Source organism: Somniosus microcephalus, chromosome 4 (genome assembly GCF_052327205.1).
Source record: "Somniosus microcephalus isolate GS21.2 chromosome 4, FLI_Smic_1.0, whole genome shotgun sequence".
Taxonomy (NCBI): Eukaryota; Metazoa; Chordata; class Chondrichthyes; order Squaliformes; family Somniosidae; genus Somniosus; species Somniosus microcephalus.
This window is the reverse complement of record NC_140990.1, coordinates 201431160-201444040: the sequence shown is the minus strand read 5'-3', so window position 1 is coordinate 201444040 and position 12881 is coordinate 201431160. Positions and strand designations below refer to the sequence as shown.

At 41.3% G+C, this 12881-nt stretch overlaps 1 protein-coding gene across 3 annotated transcripts in view; it reads left to right on the top strand.

Moving 5' to 3' along the window:
- The window catches only part of map2 (microtubule-associated protein 2), a 444966-nt gene that overhangs the window by 408450 nt on the left and 23635 nt on the right, over positions 1-12881 (top strand). Inside the window, exons 16-19 of one of the 3 annotated variants that reach the window (XM_085985712.1) lie at positions 662-835; positions 3685-3832; positions 8890-8961; positions 9430-9758. In XM_085985712.1, the coding sequence (XP_085841838.1) occupies positions 662-835; positions 3685-3832; positions 8890-8961; positions 9430-9758 (723 nt within the window). The remainder of the gene's footprint in view (positions 1-661; positions 836-3684; positions 3833-8889; positions 8962-9429; positions 9759-12881) is intronic. The other 2 variants (XM_085985709.1, XM_085985711.1) reach the window with 2 other exon arrangements.

The window sequence follows — 12881 nt, the reverse complement described above, 5'->3', positions numbered from 1 at the left end:
TCCATCATAATGATAGTAATAAGCTGTGTCACTTGCATTGTTGTTGTGAACTACAGTTGCATAGCCTCCATTAATAACACAATTGGAACATTAAACACATGAGCACAAGCTGCAAAATGGAGAGATAACTGAGTTATAAATGAAATTAAATTTTATTAACCCCCCACAAAAATAATTATTGAAGTGCTTTGTCGTGTTTTGAGCAGCTTATCCAGAACAAAAGTGCTTTTAAAGATAAATCATAAAATCAACATCATTGCTATAACAGCCTGTAAAATGAAACACAATTATTCCGGAATTACACAGACCTTGGTTATTAGAGTTTAGAAATGGTCAAAAGTGTTTAAAGCCAATCATATCAATTACTGATTGCTGAAAAATTGAATACACTATACAGAATATGAAAGTTTCGGGGGGAAAAAAAGTTGTGCTCGTCAATTATCACATTAATAACGATTAGCTGAGATTAGGCAGACAATCGTAGTACCTTTAACATGGCTATTAGTGGTGCTGTAACATGCAGTTTCTAGATATATTCATTAGAATATTAGGGCATGTCTATACACGTTAATTTAAACTTTTGTGTTTTAGTATTTTGATCCATTTTCATGTTCATTTTCTTATCATTTTTTAAATTTGCTTTATATTTTCTCATGACAAGAATTCATCTACACTAACAAAGATTCCTACCTCAAAATTATCCTCCCTCCTCCCTGAAAGACCCAATTCTACTTGTTCTGCTGCTAGAAAAGCCTTTATTGACCCAGATTATTATCCCACACGACCCTCAGCTGCTGGCCCTAGGGACTCATTGAATGAGCAGCCTGTAAGAAAGGTAAGATGAAGAAATGGTCCATGACAGTATCCTTGGTTCTTACTTACTCTGGTATTTCTACTTGGAATGGAAATAGGATAATGCTATTTCAGTTAGTTTTTTTTTGCAATTGTCTGCCACTGTTTAAAATGATGTTGAAATATTTAGGTTGTTATCCATTAAATATGTTCAGTATTCAGCCAGTTGTTTTACCTACACTCACCTTAAAACTTGCGCTGCTGGAGTGTTGACCACTCAATTAAGATGACAAAGTTCTCATTGTAGGCTTGCCTTTAAGGTGACATTCCCTGACTGGGCTAGATTATTTAAACTAGAGAATGAAAATCATTACATCAAGTGGACAGTGAAGTATAGGTCTGATGCGCCATCAATTACTCAAAAGACTGAGGTTGAGCGAGTAACAATCAGGCTTTTATTAACTAAAGAATGAAGGTCTTGTCTCGAGTGGTCGACCCGTCCAGAATACTAAGGGACTGGGAGGTAGTCACTTATATACCTGGAATAGTGGGAGGAGTCAGCCGAGGCATGTCCAGACCTGTACCTAGTGGAGTACACATACAGACACAGACAGGTATGACAGTGGTTTACCACAAGGTCCACAGGTGATACTTCTTCAATATTACAAACAAAAACAATGCAATAGTGGTGGGAGAAATTTGGGAATAAATTCATTTATTGTCTTCCAAAAGTTGCTTTATGGTCTCAATCCAATCATAAAAATTTGCCACATCTGATTTTTCCAATGGAGTTCCTAGCCTAGAGATTGCTGCTGGTGATATTAGTAAGGGACACTTGTATTCTTATGACATTTGACTTTTTTTTCACTGTGTTAATGCAAGTACCAACCAGTTTATTTTAAATGGGCTAATACCTCTGCTAAAATGATGGACATAGGAATTTATTAAGTGTTCATTCACTAATATCGGCAATAGTAATTTCTGAGCTCCTGTCTTTTTTGTTGTGAAAAATGCAACCTCTTTATTTCTGTGTAATTTAAAAATAAAACAAACAGCTAAATCTATTTTCCAATCTAGGTCACTTTTTTTTCCCCAGAGAAAAATCTCATTGACCGCCCACCCCCCTCCATGGTATAACCTTGGTGAAACTAATAACATCACTCTTCCAACAAACATTAGTGAAATGTGATAACTGCATTAGATAACTCTGCTCTTTTATCAATACATTTTTCAGTACTGTACATAGGCTTACAGCTTACTGCTGGAATGCAGATTTATGTGCAATCCATTACACTTAATTCTCCATATACCATCTGAATACATGTTACAGTAGGGAGTCATTTAGTGACCCGTTGTACCTCAGGAGCCAGAAAAGAAAAAATAGTAAAAATGTTTTTAGCATAAAGCCCAGAGACTCTGAACAATGCGAGAAACAATTCCTCTGTACGTTTACCACCAAGAATTCAAAGTAGTCACAGATAGACATCGCGTTAATGCTAACACTTCATAAATCTGGCTGCTGTGGAAGAACCTTGGGGTAAAATTCAACGTTGGCAGGTACCAATAATACCAACATCATCTGATGGCCAAATCCACAGAATAATGAGTTGATCATTTATACAGTCAAGTTATTTTTCTGTAGATTTGGCTGTCAGGTGATGATGGTATTATTGGTAGTGGTTATGGAAAGATAGTGAAGGGATAACTGTATTGGATTTTTAAAGGGATACCTTAGAGCAGATTTTTTAAGCAGGCAATTTTGTAAAATAATTGATAGCCAATAGTAGCAGTTGCTTGAAACAATATTATTCTTATGGATCTCTGGCAAGAAGGAGGGCATAAAGATTTGACCTTGTTTGAAAGACACCATGAAAACTATTATACCACAATGATGCTTCATGGAGAAAAAGCTGTAAAGTGAGTTCTATTTTCTTTTTAAAATACATTTAATAATTTCAATTGTGTCATTTAAATTTCACTAAAGTATGTTTTTTTATTAAAGTGAAATTTTCAGTAAGGTGTTTTAAGAACTGCAGTAAAATACATTGCCTTATGAATATTATACTAGTACAGGAAACTTTGTGTTATCCGGAGGTGAGCTATCCGGCAATCTGGAGCCACCGGCAAAAATCAGCAGCCGTTTTTTATTCTTTTTGTTTGTTTTTTTTGCTTTGTTTGAACAGTCAAGCTGTGCAAGGTCTGTAGCTATGGCAACAGCTTCAGCTACAGAGCTTGCAGGCCACACCCGAGTGTTTAGAAGCTGTTGCTAAGCAACAGTGTTTGTTGTCAAATACGGAGATAAGAATCTCCGTATCTCTCAACATTAACTCTGGAGAGTACGGCAGTTTTGAGGCAACGGCAGCAGCTCGGTCCCGTGGGTGCCGGATAGCACAAAGTTTCCTGTACCTGCAATCTATGCTGAACCGACAGAAACCGTCTATAAAATCACTTACAGTTTTCGCAGCACTGCATGGCACTGAATAGTAATCTGCTCCCCTTATACAGGTATTTGTAGATCCAGATCCTTGTATGTGAGCTTTGAGAAATTTGCTGTACTGTAGAGTTTTTCTAGTTGCGCCTTACGAGTGAGTTTTAAAGCCTTGCTCCATGGTACCTGTATGCTCTGCTGGAACTTAGATTGCTCATAGCATTTTAAAACCTTAAAATGCTTCCATTGCAGGTGTGGGGGGGGGGGGGGGGGGTGGTGGGAAAGAGTGGTTTAGGGGAGAATTGTTTATTCTCCAATTTATAATTTCTCTTTAATTGAGTAGTTCTAAATTTAATTTCCAAATGTATGGATGCTTGTCCCTGTTTTAGCTTGCAATTATTGAAACCAATCAAGAAGCTTACATAGGCCTTTTAGATAATAATGACACAATTTGCTCTCTGCAGGATGCTGCAATGAGGAGCCCAGAGAAACGTTCTGCCCTGCCAAGACCTTCTTCAATCCTGTCCACTCGCCGGGCTCCACCAGAAGAAAAAGATGCACATTTTGTTCCCGCTACAAGCCCAGTTTATTCAGCACCAAGACGACCAACAAGTTAGTTTTGTACTGTATTTCTTTTTGAAACCTTAGGAATAACTCATTTTGAACAATATACTCCATAATATCGGGTTTTTGATCGTGTGAGATATAAGCATTGTGAAGGAAAGTCAAAAAAACAGCGTTACCATTGCTTTATCTGTGTGTGCACCATGTCATGTCAAAATCATTCTGGACATGCAACATGCTCAGTATTTTATTAATACAATTAATTGTAGATAGTTAATGTAGAGAAAAGCCAAAAATAGTGGTACTGTATTCAGTTTTCAAGACCTAGCCAATATAGATCAACATCACAAATATATTTTACCTCCCTTTTAGGATTAGTTATTTGGTTAATTATGGTTATTTCAGTTACAGTATTAATAAAACTACTCAGGGCATCTTTAATTCAAATGGACTAAATGGCAACAAGTACAAAATTATAAAATATTATTGTTCGCTGAATGTTGCTTTAAAAAAATTTGCATTTTCATATTGGTGTATTTTCAGCAGTGCAATGCCCTAATCTTCACTTAGCTCCCATTGTATTCGATCATTGTCAATAGCAAATCAAGCTTCTATTTGCCATAACTAACTTAGACAGTCATAAAATCTTGCTTACTGTGGCTTAAAAACAACAAATTCTTTGATGTGATGTAAGGGACACAATGGCCCGATATTTATGGGGAAGCATTGAGGGTGACTGAGGGGGTGTGGGGGAAATCTGGCAAGGCCGGGGACGCGGAGGTCCTGCCGAACTTAACAGCAGGACCTCATTATCATTTTTAGATCCATTCCCTGACTGGCGGCCGATCAAAATGACAGCCTGGCCGGCGGCCGGGAGGGAAAGCCAGCGGCAGGAGGCTGCAGCCAGGGGCTCATGGGTACGGAACCCGGCAATCAGGGGTGGGGGGTGGTCGACGTTTGGGGTGGGGTGGAGAAGAGGGGACATTGTGGCGGAGGGGGAAGATCGGACATCTCGCTCCTCCTGGCCCACAAAGAGTGCTGAGATGAGAAAGGCCACTTGCCTTGTGGAGTCGGTAGCTCCTGCCTCCCTTCGCCTGGAAAGCCCGCACAGCAGCAGTGACTTTTAAATTGAGCCCCCAGTTGCTTTGTGTGGAGCCCGATTTAATATTGTTAATGAAGTTTCCTGTTTCTCCACGGCGGGACACTCCAACATCACAACACCCACCACCGTAAAAATGGCAACGGGCGCGTGCATGGCGGGTTAAGGTCGCATTTCGCACACTTAACGGTTTAATCCCGCCTTCCCTCTCCCACCTGTTGTGGGGGTTAATATCGAGGCCAATTAGGTTATGCTCCAGGTCTGTGTGAGCCTCATTAACATTGTATAATTATTAAAATGAAATCCTGTGGTGAACATTTTGACTTCAGTAAAGCTCTGTTGACATCACACACCTTGCTGATAAAACATGGGCACACTGGGAATCCTGGAACTGCCCATGTAGGTTTCCTAAAGCGTGATCACAGTTTGAGTTGTTGGTAAAAGTGTTTGTTTTATTTGTACTTGCAATTATATTTTGCTGTGTTTGAAGCTACGCATTAGTTGGTTTTGCTGGGTAGCCTGTTGCTTTTGCACTTTCAGTTTCCCCCACCCCGATACTGTTCTGCTGTTTAAATAGCACCATAGAAAGTGGTGAGGATGGGAATCTCTATTCACTGCGTGATTTAGATGAGAAAGACGAGTTCATTAAAGGTCAACAAATGCAGGAGCAAGGACAATGGACTAGTTACTGCCCCAGACCTCATATTTATAGAACTCCTCCATATGTAGCTGGAAATGTCAGAGCAGACCAGTCATCGCCACCACTGCTTCACAAGACAGGTTATCATAAAGTTGTATCACCTGCTGCAAGATTACCTGAAGACAACAGCCCCAAAATTTCTCAGGGGTTCCACCGGTCTTACACCATAACTATGGTGGCAGGCAGGCAGCCCCTCCAGGAAAACGAGAGAGAGCTAGCAGTGCTGTTTGCAGCAGTTCCTGGTTGCCTTGAGGCAGGGCCTCAATTCACTCAGAGGTAAAAGACAGCAAGGGAATGGATCCAGGAGTGCGGACTCCCTACGCCAGGAGTTCCCACTGCTCAGGCTGGGCTGGTATCCGGCATATTGTGGAGAGCGATGCTCCAAGTGAGGTGAGGCATGCCAGTCTTCAAACAGGTGAATGAAAACCCCACCTGTTGGGTTCAGGCCAGGTAAGTGAACAGGGCACCTGCTGACAAGATCTATTTTTAATTTCAGAAAATCTGGACCATGGTTGCATATGGGGGAGGCCTGGGCAACCCTCTCTTTTAATGCAAGATGTCACAGCTAGCACCCACCTAGGCATTAGAACCCTTAAACCACATAGAAATATAGAAAAATAGGAGCAGGAGTAGGCCAATCGGCCCTTCAAGCCTGCTCTGCCATTCAATATGATCATGGCTGAGATCCTCTATCTCAATACCATATTCCCGCTCTCTTCCCATACCCCTTGATGCCTTTTGTGTCGAGAAATCTATCTGTCTCCTTCTTAAATATATTCAGTGACTTGGCCTCCACAGCCTTCTGTGGTAGAGAAATCCACAGGTTCACCACTCTGAGTGAAGAAATTTCTCCTCGTCTCAGTCCTAAATGTCCTACCCGTATCCTGAGATTGTGACCCCTCATCCTAGACCCCCCCCCCCCCCCCCAGCCAGGGGAAACATCCTCCCTGCATCCAGTCTGTCTAGCCCTGTCAGAATTTTATACGTTTCAATGAAATCCCCTCATTCTTCTAAACTTTTTCTTCTAAACTCTAGTGAATACTTTAAACTCTAGTGAATACATAATCCTACATGAACACTAATTAATGTTCAGGTGGTATCTGACCACAGCAACTTTTTTTTTATCCATGTCAGTGGCCATTATCTAGGAAGCAGCTATGATGCTTTCATTATCCAGCAGTCCACAGTGTCTGTAATTTTGAAGAAGTAAAAGTACTGGCTGGGATGGCCCTTAGGAGACCAGGCCTAATCTATGTGATGATGGTTGTTCACCCCATTGAGAAACCTTCTAACAGCACAGGAGTGCCTTGGTCTGGAAGCCTGAACATCTGTTTGCTTTCCTCAGTCACCATCTCCAGTCTACTGTCTAGCTTTAGCATAATGAGTGTGTGTGCAGAAGGACAGTGATTATGTACAGAGGATGTAAAAGGATTGTGCCATGCTTGATGGCCCTACAGAAAATGCATACAACAGTTGGCACCACGGTTGCCTTCACCTTGCTCCGGCTGACAACAAACTCCTTCCTCATTTGCAACCAGGTACAAAGATTCTGAGTGACTGCATTGACTCAGTCTGTAACCTCCAACCATACAGCACTTTTGCTTTTACTGGCTGGTGGCCTTTAGCCCCAGATGTGACCACGCTCCGCTGGTGCACATTCTGCAGCAGGACCTCCAACTCTTCAGCATCAAAGGGAATAGAGTCGTCCACGTGTCTCTGCTGTGCCTTGATGAACAATTAATTAATTTTTCTGCTATTTTGACTATCCATTTAACCGCAAACTACAACTTCTTACGAACTACTGCCTCACTGGATTTTATGCTTTTTAACCAAACTCTCTGGGCATACATTCCATGTGCCAGTAGCTTATTCAAATTAGGAGAAGGGACCCCTTTTGCAAAATTTGCTGTGACCCACCTTCTGAGCTGCAGACACTTAGCTGGAATTATATTTGAGCAGTGTCAGAATGCCATCCTGCTGACCCAGTGAACCCCATCTGGATGCTGTTCAGTCTTGGGAGAATCCGGTGTGTAAGAGCAAGACTTGGCTTTGAGCACTAGGCCACCAATTATTCAGGCATCTAACTTTTAATGTGTTCAACTCACGTATATGAACTACTTGGGCCTTTAGTGATCTCAGTTAAAGAAACACGTACATAACAAAGAACATTCAGGAATTCCTGCAGGCGAGAGTGCAGGCATGATTTTTTTTTGTGTTTAAATTACTACAAGATTGTTACTTTGTAGACTTCAGGGCCCAGATTCAAAACTTTTGCACTGAGCCAAAGGCTGTTTGTACTGTTTTTAAAATGTTCATTCCTATTATTGTTCTAGATGTTTACGCTTACTTTAAGCAACTCTAGGCAAATAAACTGGATTAGACTGGAACAAATAAGTATATGAAGCACATCACTTCAGGTCTCATAAATGCATACAAAAGCCTTTTTACAGTTAACACAAACTTGCGGGGTTTTTTTTAAAGGTATATTTAATTTAATATAGGATGCTCCACAGAAACAATACTGAAAGCTCTGCAATGACTAGGTCCAAACACAATACAACATCTAGAGTGTGCTATATATAATAAATTCATGAGGTGAAGAAATATTAAATCATGCAGAGACTCATGGGATAGTCTATCTATACGTATATAATAAAACATGGTCATAAATGTTAGTTTTGTCATAGACAATGTGTGTTTCCTCAAATAATTACATTGCTTTGAATTTTACTGTAAGTACTTGCATCCCTGAAGCCAGAGTAGGCCCAAAATAGTGCAAAACTGAAGAGTTGTGGTGATAACTTGTACTTACTCTTTAGTTCCTGCATCTTTATAGGGCCGTAGCATATTAAAGTGATTGTCACTCATTTATAGTCAATAGGTGGAAAATATGTTTCACTTAAAGTTGATATTGAGGTAATGTGGCTACTTGCTTCTGTAGGGCCAAAACCGTACACAGCACAGTTCAGTTCATGATTCAACACATCTTTGTTGCAGTGTATTAAGATTTATTGTGACCTTCCAAGTTTTTTAAAATTATGGTGCTATTTTCAGCAAATTAAATGATAGTTAATTTGAAATAGCTGAAAAAGTATACTTTAAATTTATTTTTAACACACCACATTTTTGTCTTTTTTAATTAAGTCTGAAAAAATTAACTGAAAATAGCACATGGCACACAAATTGCAAGCATAATGATCATTTACATCAAAATACTTTGTAAATCTAACTTTTTTTTTCTATTGACTTACTTACCTCAAATGAATGTCTTTATCCATACTCTGTGTCTCCTCTACCCCCTTGTAGCTATAAGGACTGAACCAAGAAATGATCAAAGGGGCCATGGGATGACCAGATCGAGAGCACATGCTAGTGCAGGTAGCCTGTAGTCAGTGGTGGCTCTGCTCCTACTGAACACTTTGTAAAAATTATCAACTATTTTTGCATGACAAACTTGGTGTAGCTCAAGTGGAGCATTCAGAACCATGACTAGATGGATAATAAAGGTATTCTGCTTTAAAATTGCCCAGAGCATGAACAGACTTGAAGCGACCTTTCAGAATTTGATCCTTAACTATTTTGTGGACCAAGAAATAATGCCAAAAATACAATTTAAAAGTGTTTTTTTCTATTTTAGTGTTATCAAGTTATATATTAGAGGTGCTTATTTAATCAATTGGTCAATGTTTCATAATAAATTCTGTTGAAAGATGTATTAGTTAATATCATATCTGACCAATTCCTTTATATACACTGGATAATATTTATGTATATAGGTACGTATAAAGGCTATACAGTACTATTGCTTTAATTTAAAAATATTCATGTTTTATATATATTTTCAAGGATCTGAATCAGCTCGTTCCAGGTCAGCAAGAAGCGGCACTGCCACGCCATCCACTCCTGGATCAACTGCAGTCACACCTGGCACACCACCCAGCTATTCCCGCACACCAGGTACCAGGACCCCTCGCACTCCCGGCACTCCTGGTGCACACAAATCTCCCATTCTTGTGCCCACAGAACGGAAAGTGGCAATTATCCGCACTCCTCCAAAATCTCCCCTTACTCCAAAGCAGCTCCGTGTGATCAACCAACCAATGCCAGATCTGAAAAATATCAAATCCAAAATTGGATCAATTGACAACTTGAAGCATCAACCCAGAGTAGGGCAGGTATGAGACTAGAATATTTGTTACTTCATGAAGTAAGCTATGTGATTTGATGGCAATCATGATAGTATCCATACAAAGCTTTATTTGAAAAAAAAATTACATCAAAACATGAACTTTAAATTGGCAACGCTGCACTGAGTTTTTACTCCTAATAACTGTGTCCTTTGATTTTAGATCATTGTACATTATAGTACTAGTCCTGGACACTCAATTGTATATCTGGTAATAGAAGATGCATTGTCCAATCTAAAGGCACAACAGCGCCGAGTTTTCTCGAGTTTATTGTTGAAGGAAACAAGCACTGAGATTTCAATCAGCATTTGTATGAGAAGGGGGAAAGAAATTAAACTGGTGAGGATTCCATCCTCCTCAAACAAAAAGATAGAGCTTTGAAACTGAACTTGTAGCTTGAAATCCTCATGATAAGTAAAACAATGAGGCCTCACAAATTGCCCTAGTTCAATCCAATGTTGCAATACATTGGTTTATGATTGTGATTTCTTCCTTAATTACAAGACACATAGGGGGAAAAATTGGCTCGCACCCCCTTTGGGGCAATAACTTCGCCGGAGCGCTACTTTTAGCACCCCAAAAAAGTTAGCACCCTCGCGCCCGAAATTCAATGGTAGCGCCCCAAGCAGGAGGCGGGGCGCTACTGGAAGGGTCCCCCTGCCTCTTGGGATGATCCCATTGAGTACGGTGATACCCAAATAGTCAGGGGGAGATAGAAGAACAGATATGTAGGCAAATCTCAGAGAAGTGTAGAAATAATAGGGTAAGAATAGTAGGGGATTTCAACTGGAGGACAGCTAACGTAGTACCATTATTAACTGGGATAGTCAGAGTGTGAAAGGCTTAGAGGGTGCGGAATTCTTAAAGTGCATCCAGGAGAGCTTTTTGAGCCAGCATGTAGAAAGTCCTACAAGAGAGGGGGCGGCACTGGACCTAATTCTAGGGAATATAGCCGGGCAAGTGGTAGAAGTGTCAGTAGGAGAGCATTTTGGTGACAGTGACCATAATTCGGTGAGATTTAAGGTAGGCATGGAAAAGGACAAAGATGGACCGGAAATAAAGGTTCTAAATTGGGGGAAGACTGATTTTAATATGATAAGGCAGGATCTGGCCAAAGTGGATTGGGATAAGCTACTTGTAGGAAAATCCACATCAGAGCAGTGGGAGTCTTTCAAAAAGGAAATAGAGAGAGTACAACGCCAACATGTTCCCATAAAGGTCAAGGGTGGGACCAACAAGCCCAGGGAACCCTAGATGTCATGGGATATACAAGAATGGATTAGGAAAAAAAGGGAGGCTTTTGGCAGATACAGAGGACTAAAAACAGTGGAAGCCCTAGAGGAGTATAGAAAGTGCAGGGGGGTACTTAAAAAAGAAATTAGGAGAGCGAAGAGGGGGCATGAAAAAACACTGGTGGGCAAAATAAAGGAAAATCCCAAGGTGTTTTATAAGTATATTAAGGGCAAGAGGATAACCAGGGAAAGAGTAGGGCCCATTAGGGACCAAAGTGGCAATCTGTGTGTAGAGCCGGAAGATGTGGGTGAGGTTTCAAATGAATATTTTGCATCTGTGTTCACTATGGAGAAGGACGATGTCGGCATAGAAATCAGGCAGGGGGATTGTGATATACTTGAACAAATTAGTATTGAGAGAGAGGAGGTACTAGAGGTTTTAGCGGGCTTAAAAGTGGATAAATCCCCAGGCCCAGACGAGATGTATCCCAGGCTGCTGTGTGAGGCAAGGGAGGAGATTGCAGGGGCTCTGACACAAATTTTCAGAACCTCTCTGGCCACAGGGGAGGTGCCAGAGGACTGGAGGACAGCTAACGTAGTACTATTATTCAAGAAGGGTAGTAGGGCTAAACCAGGGAATTACAGGCCAGTGAGCCTAACATCAGTGGTAGGGAAATTATTGGAAAACATTGTGAGGGACAGAATTAGTCTCCACTTGGAGAGGCAAGGATTAATCAAGGATAGTCAGCATGGCTTTGTCAGGGGGAGATCATGTCTAACCAATTTGATTGAATTTTTCGAGGGGGTGACTGGGTGTGTGGATGAGGGTAGTGCAGTTGATGTAGTCTACATGGACTTCAGTAAGGCTTTTGACAAGTCCCGCATGGGAGACTGGTCAAGAAGGTAAGAGCCCATGGGATCCAGGGCAATTTGGCACATTGGATCCGAAATTGGCTTGGTGGCAGGAGGCAGAGGGTGATGGTCGAAGGTTGTTTTGTGACTGGAAGCTTGTGTCCAGTGGTGTACCGCAGAGATCGGTGCTGGGTCCTTTGCTGTTTGTAGTGAACATTAATGATTTAGATATGAATGTAGGAGGTATGATCAGTAAGTTCACAGATGACACGAAAATTGGTGGAGTGGTAAATAGCAAGGAGGGAAGCCTCAGGCTACAGGACGATATAGACGGGTTGGTCAGATGGGCAGAATAGTGGCAAATGGAATTTAACCCTGAAAAGTGTGAGGTGATGCATTTTGGGAGGACTAACAAGGCAAGGGAATACACAATGAATGGTAGGATCCTAGGAAGGACAGAGGATCAGAGGGACCTTGGTGTGCATGTACATAGATCCCTGAAGGCAGCAGGACAGATAGATAAGGTGGTTAAAAAGGCATATGGGATACTTGCCTTCATTAGCCGAGGCATAGAATATAAGAGCAGGGAGGTTATGATGGAGCTGTACAAAGCGTTAGTTAGGCCACAGCTGGAATACTGTGTGCAGTTCTGGTCGCCACACTATAGGAAGGATGTGATTGCATTGGAGAGGGTGCAGAGGAGATTCACCAGGGTGTTACCTGGGCTGGAGCGCTTCAGCTATGAGGAGAGACTTAACAGGCTGGGGTTGTTTTCCTTAGAGCAGAGAAGGCTGAGGGGGGACCTGATTGAGGTGTACAAAATTATGAGGGGCACAGATAGGGTAGATAGAAAGGAACGTTTCCCCTTAGTAGAGGGGTCAATAACCAGGGGGCATAGTTTCAAGATAAGGGGCAGGAGGCTTAGAGGGGATTTGAGGAAGAACTTTTTCACCTAGAAGGTGGCTGGAATCTGGAACTCACTGCCTGAAAGGTGGTAGAGGCAGGAACCCTCACAACATTCAAGAAG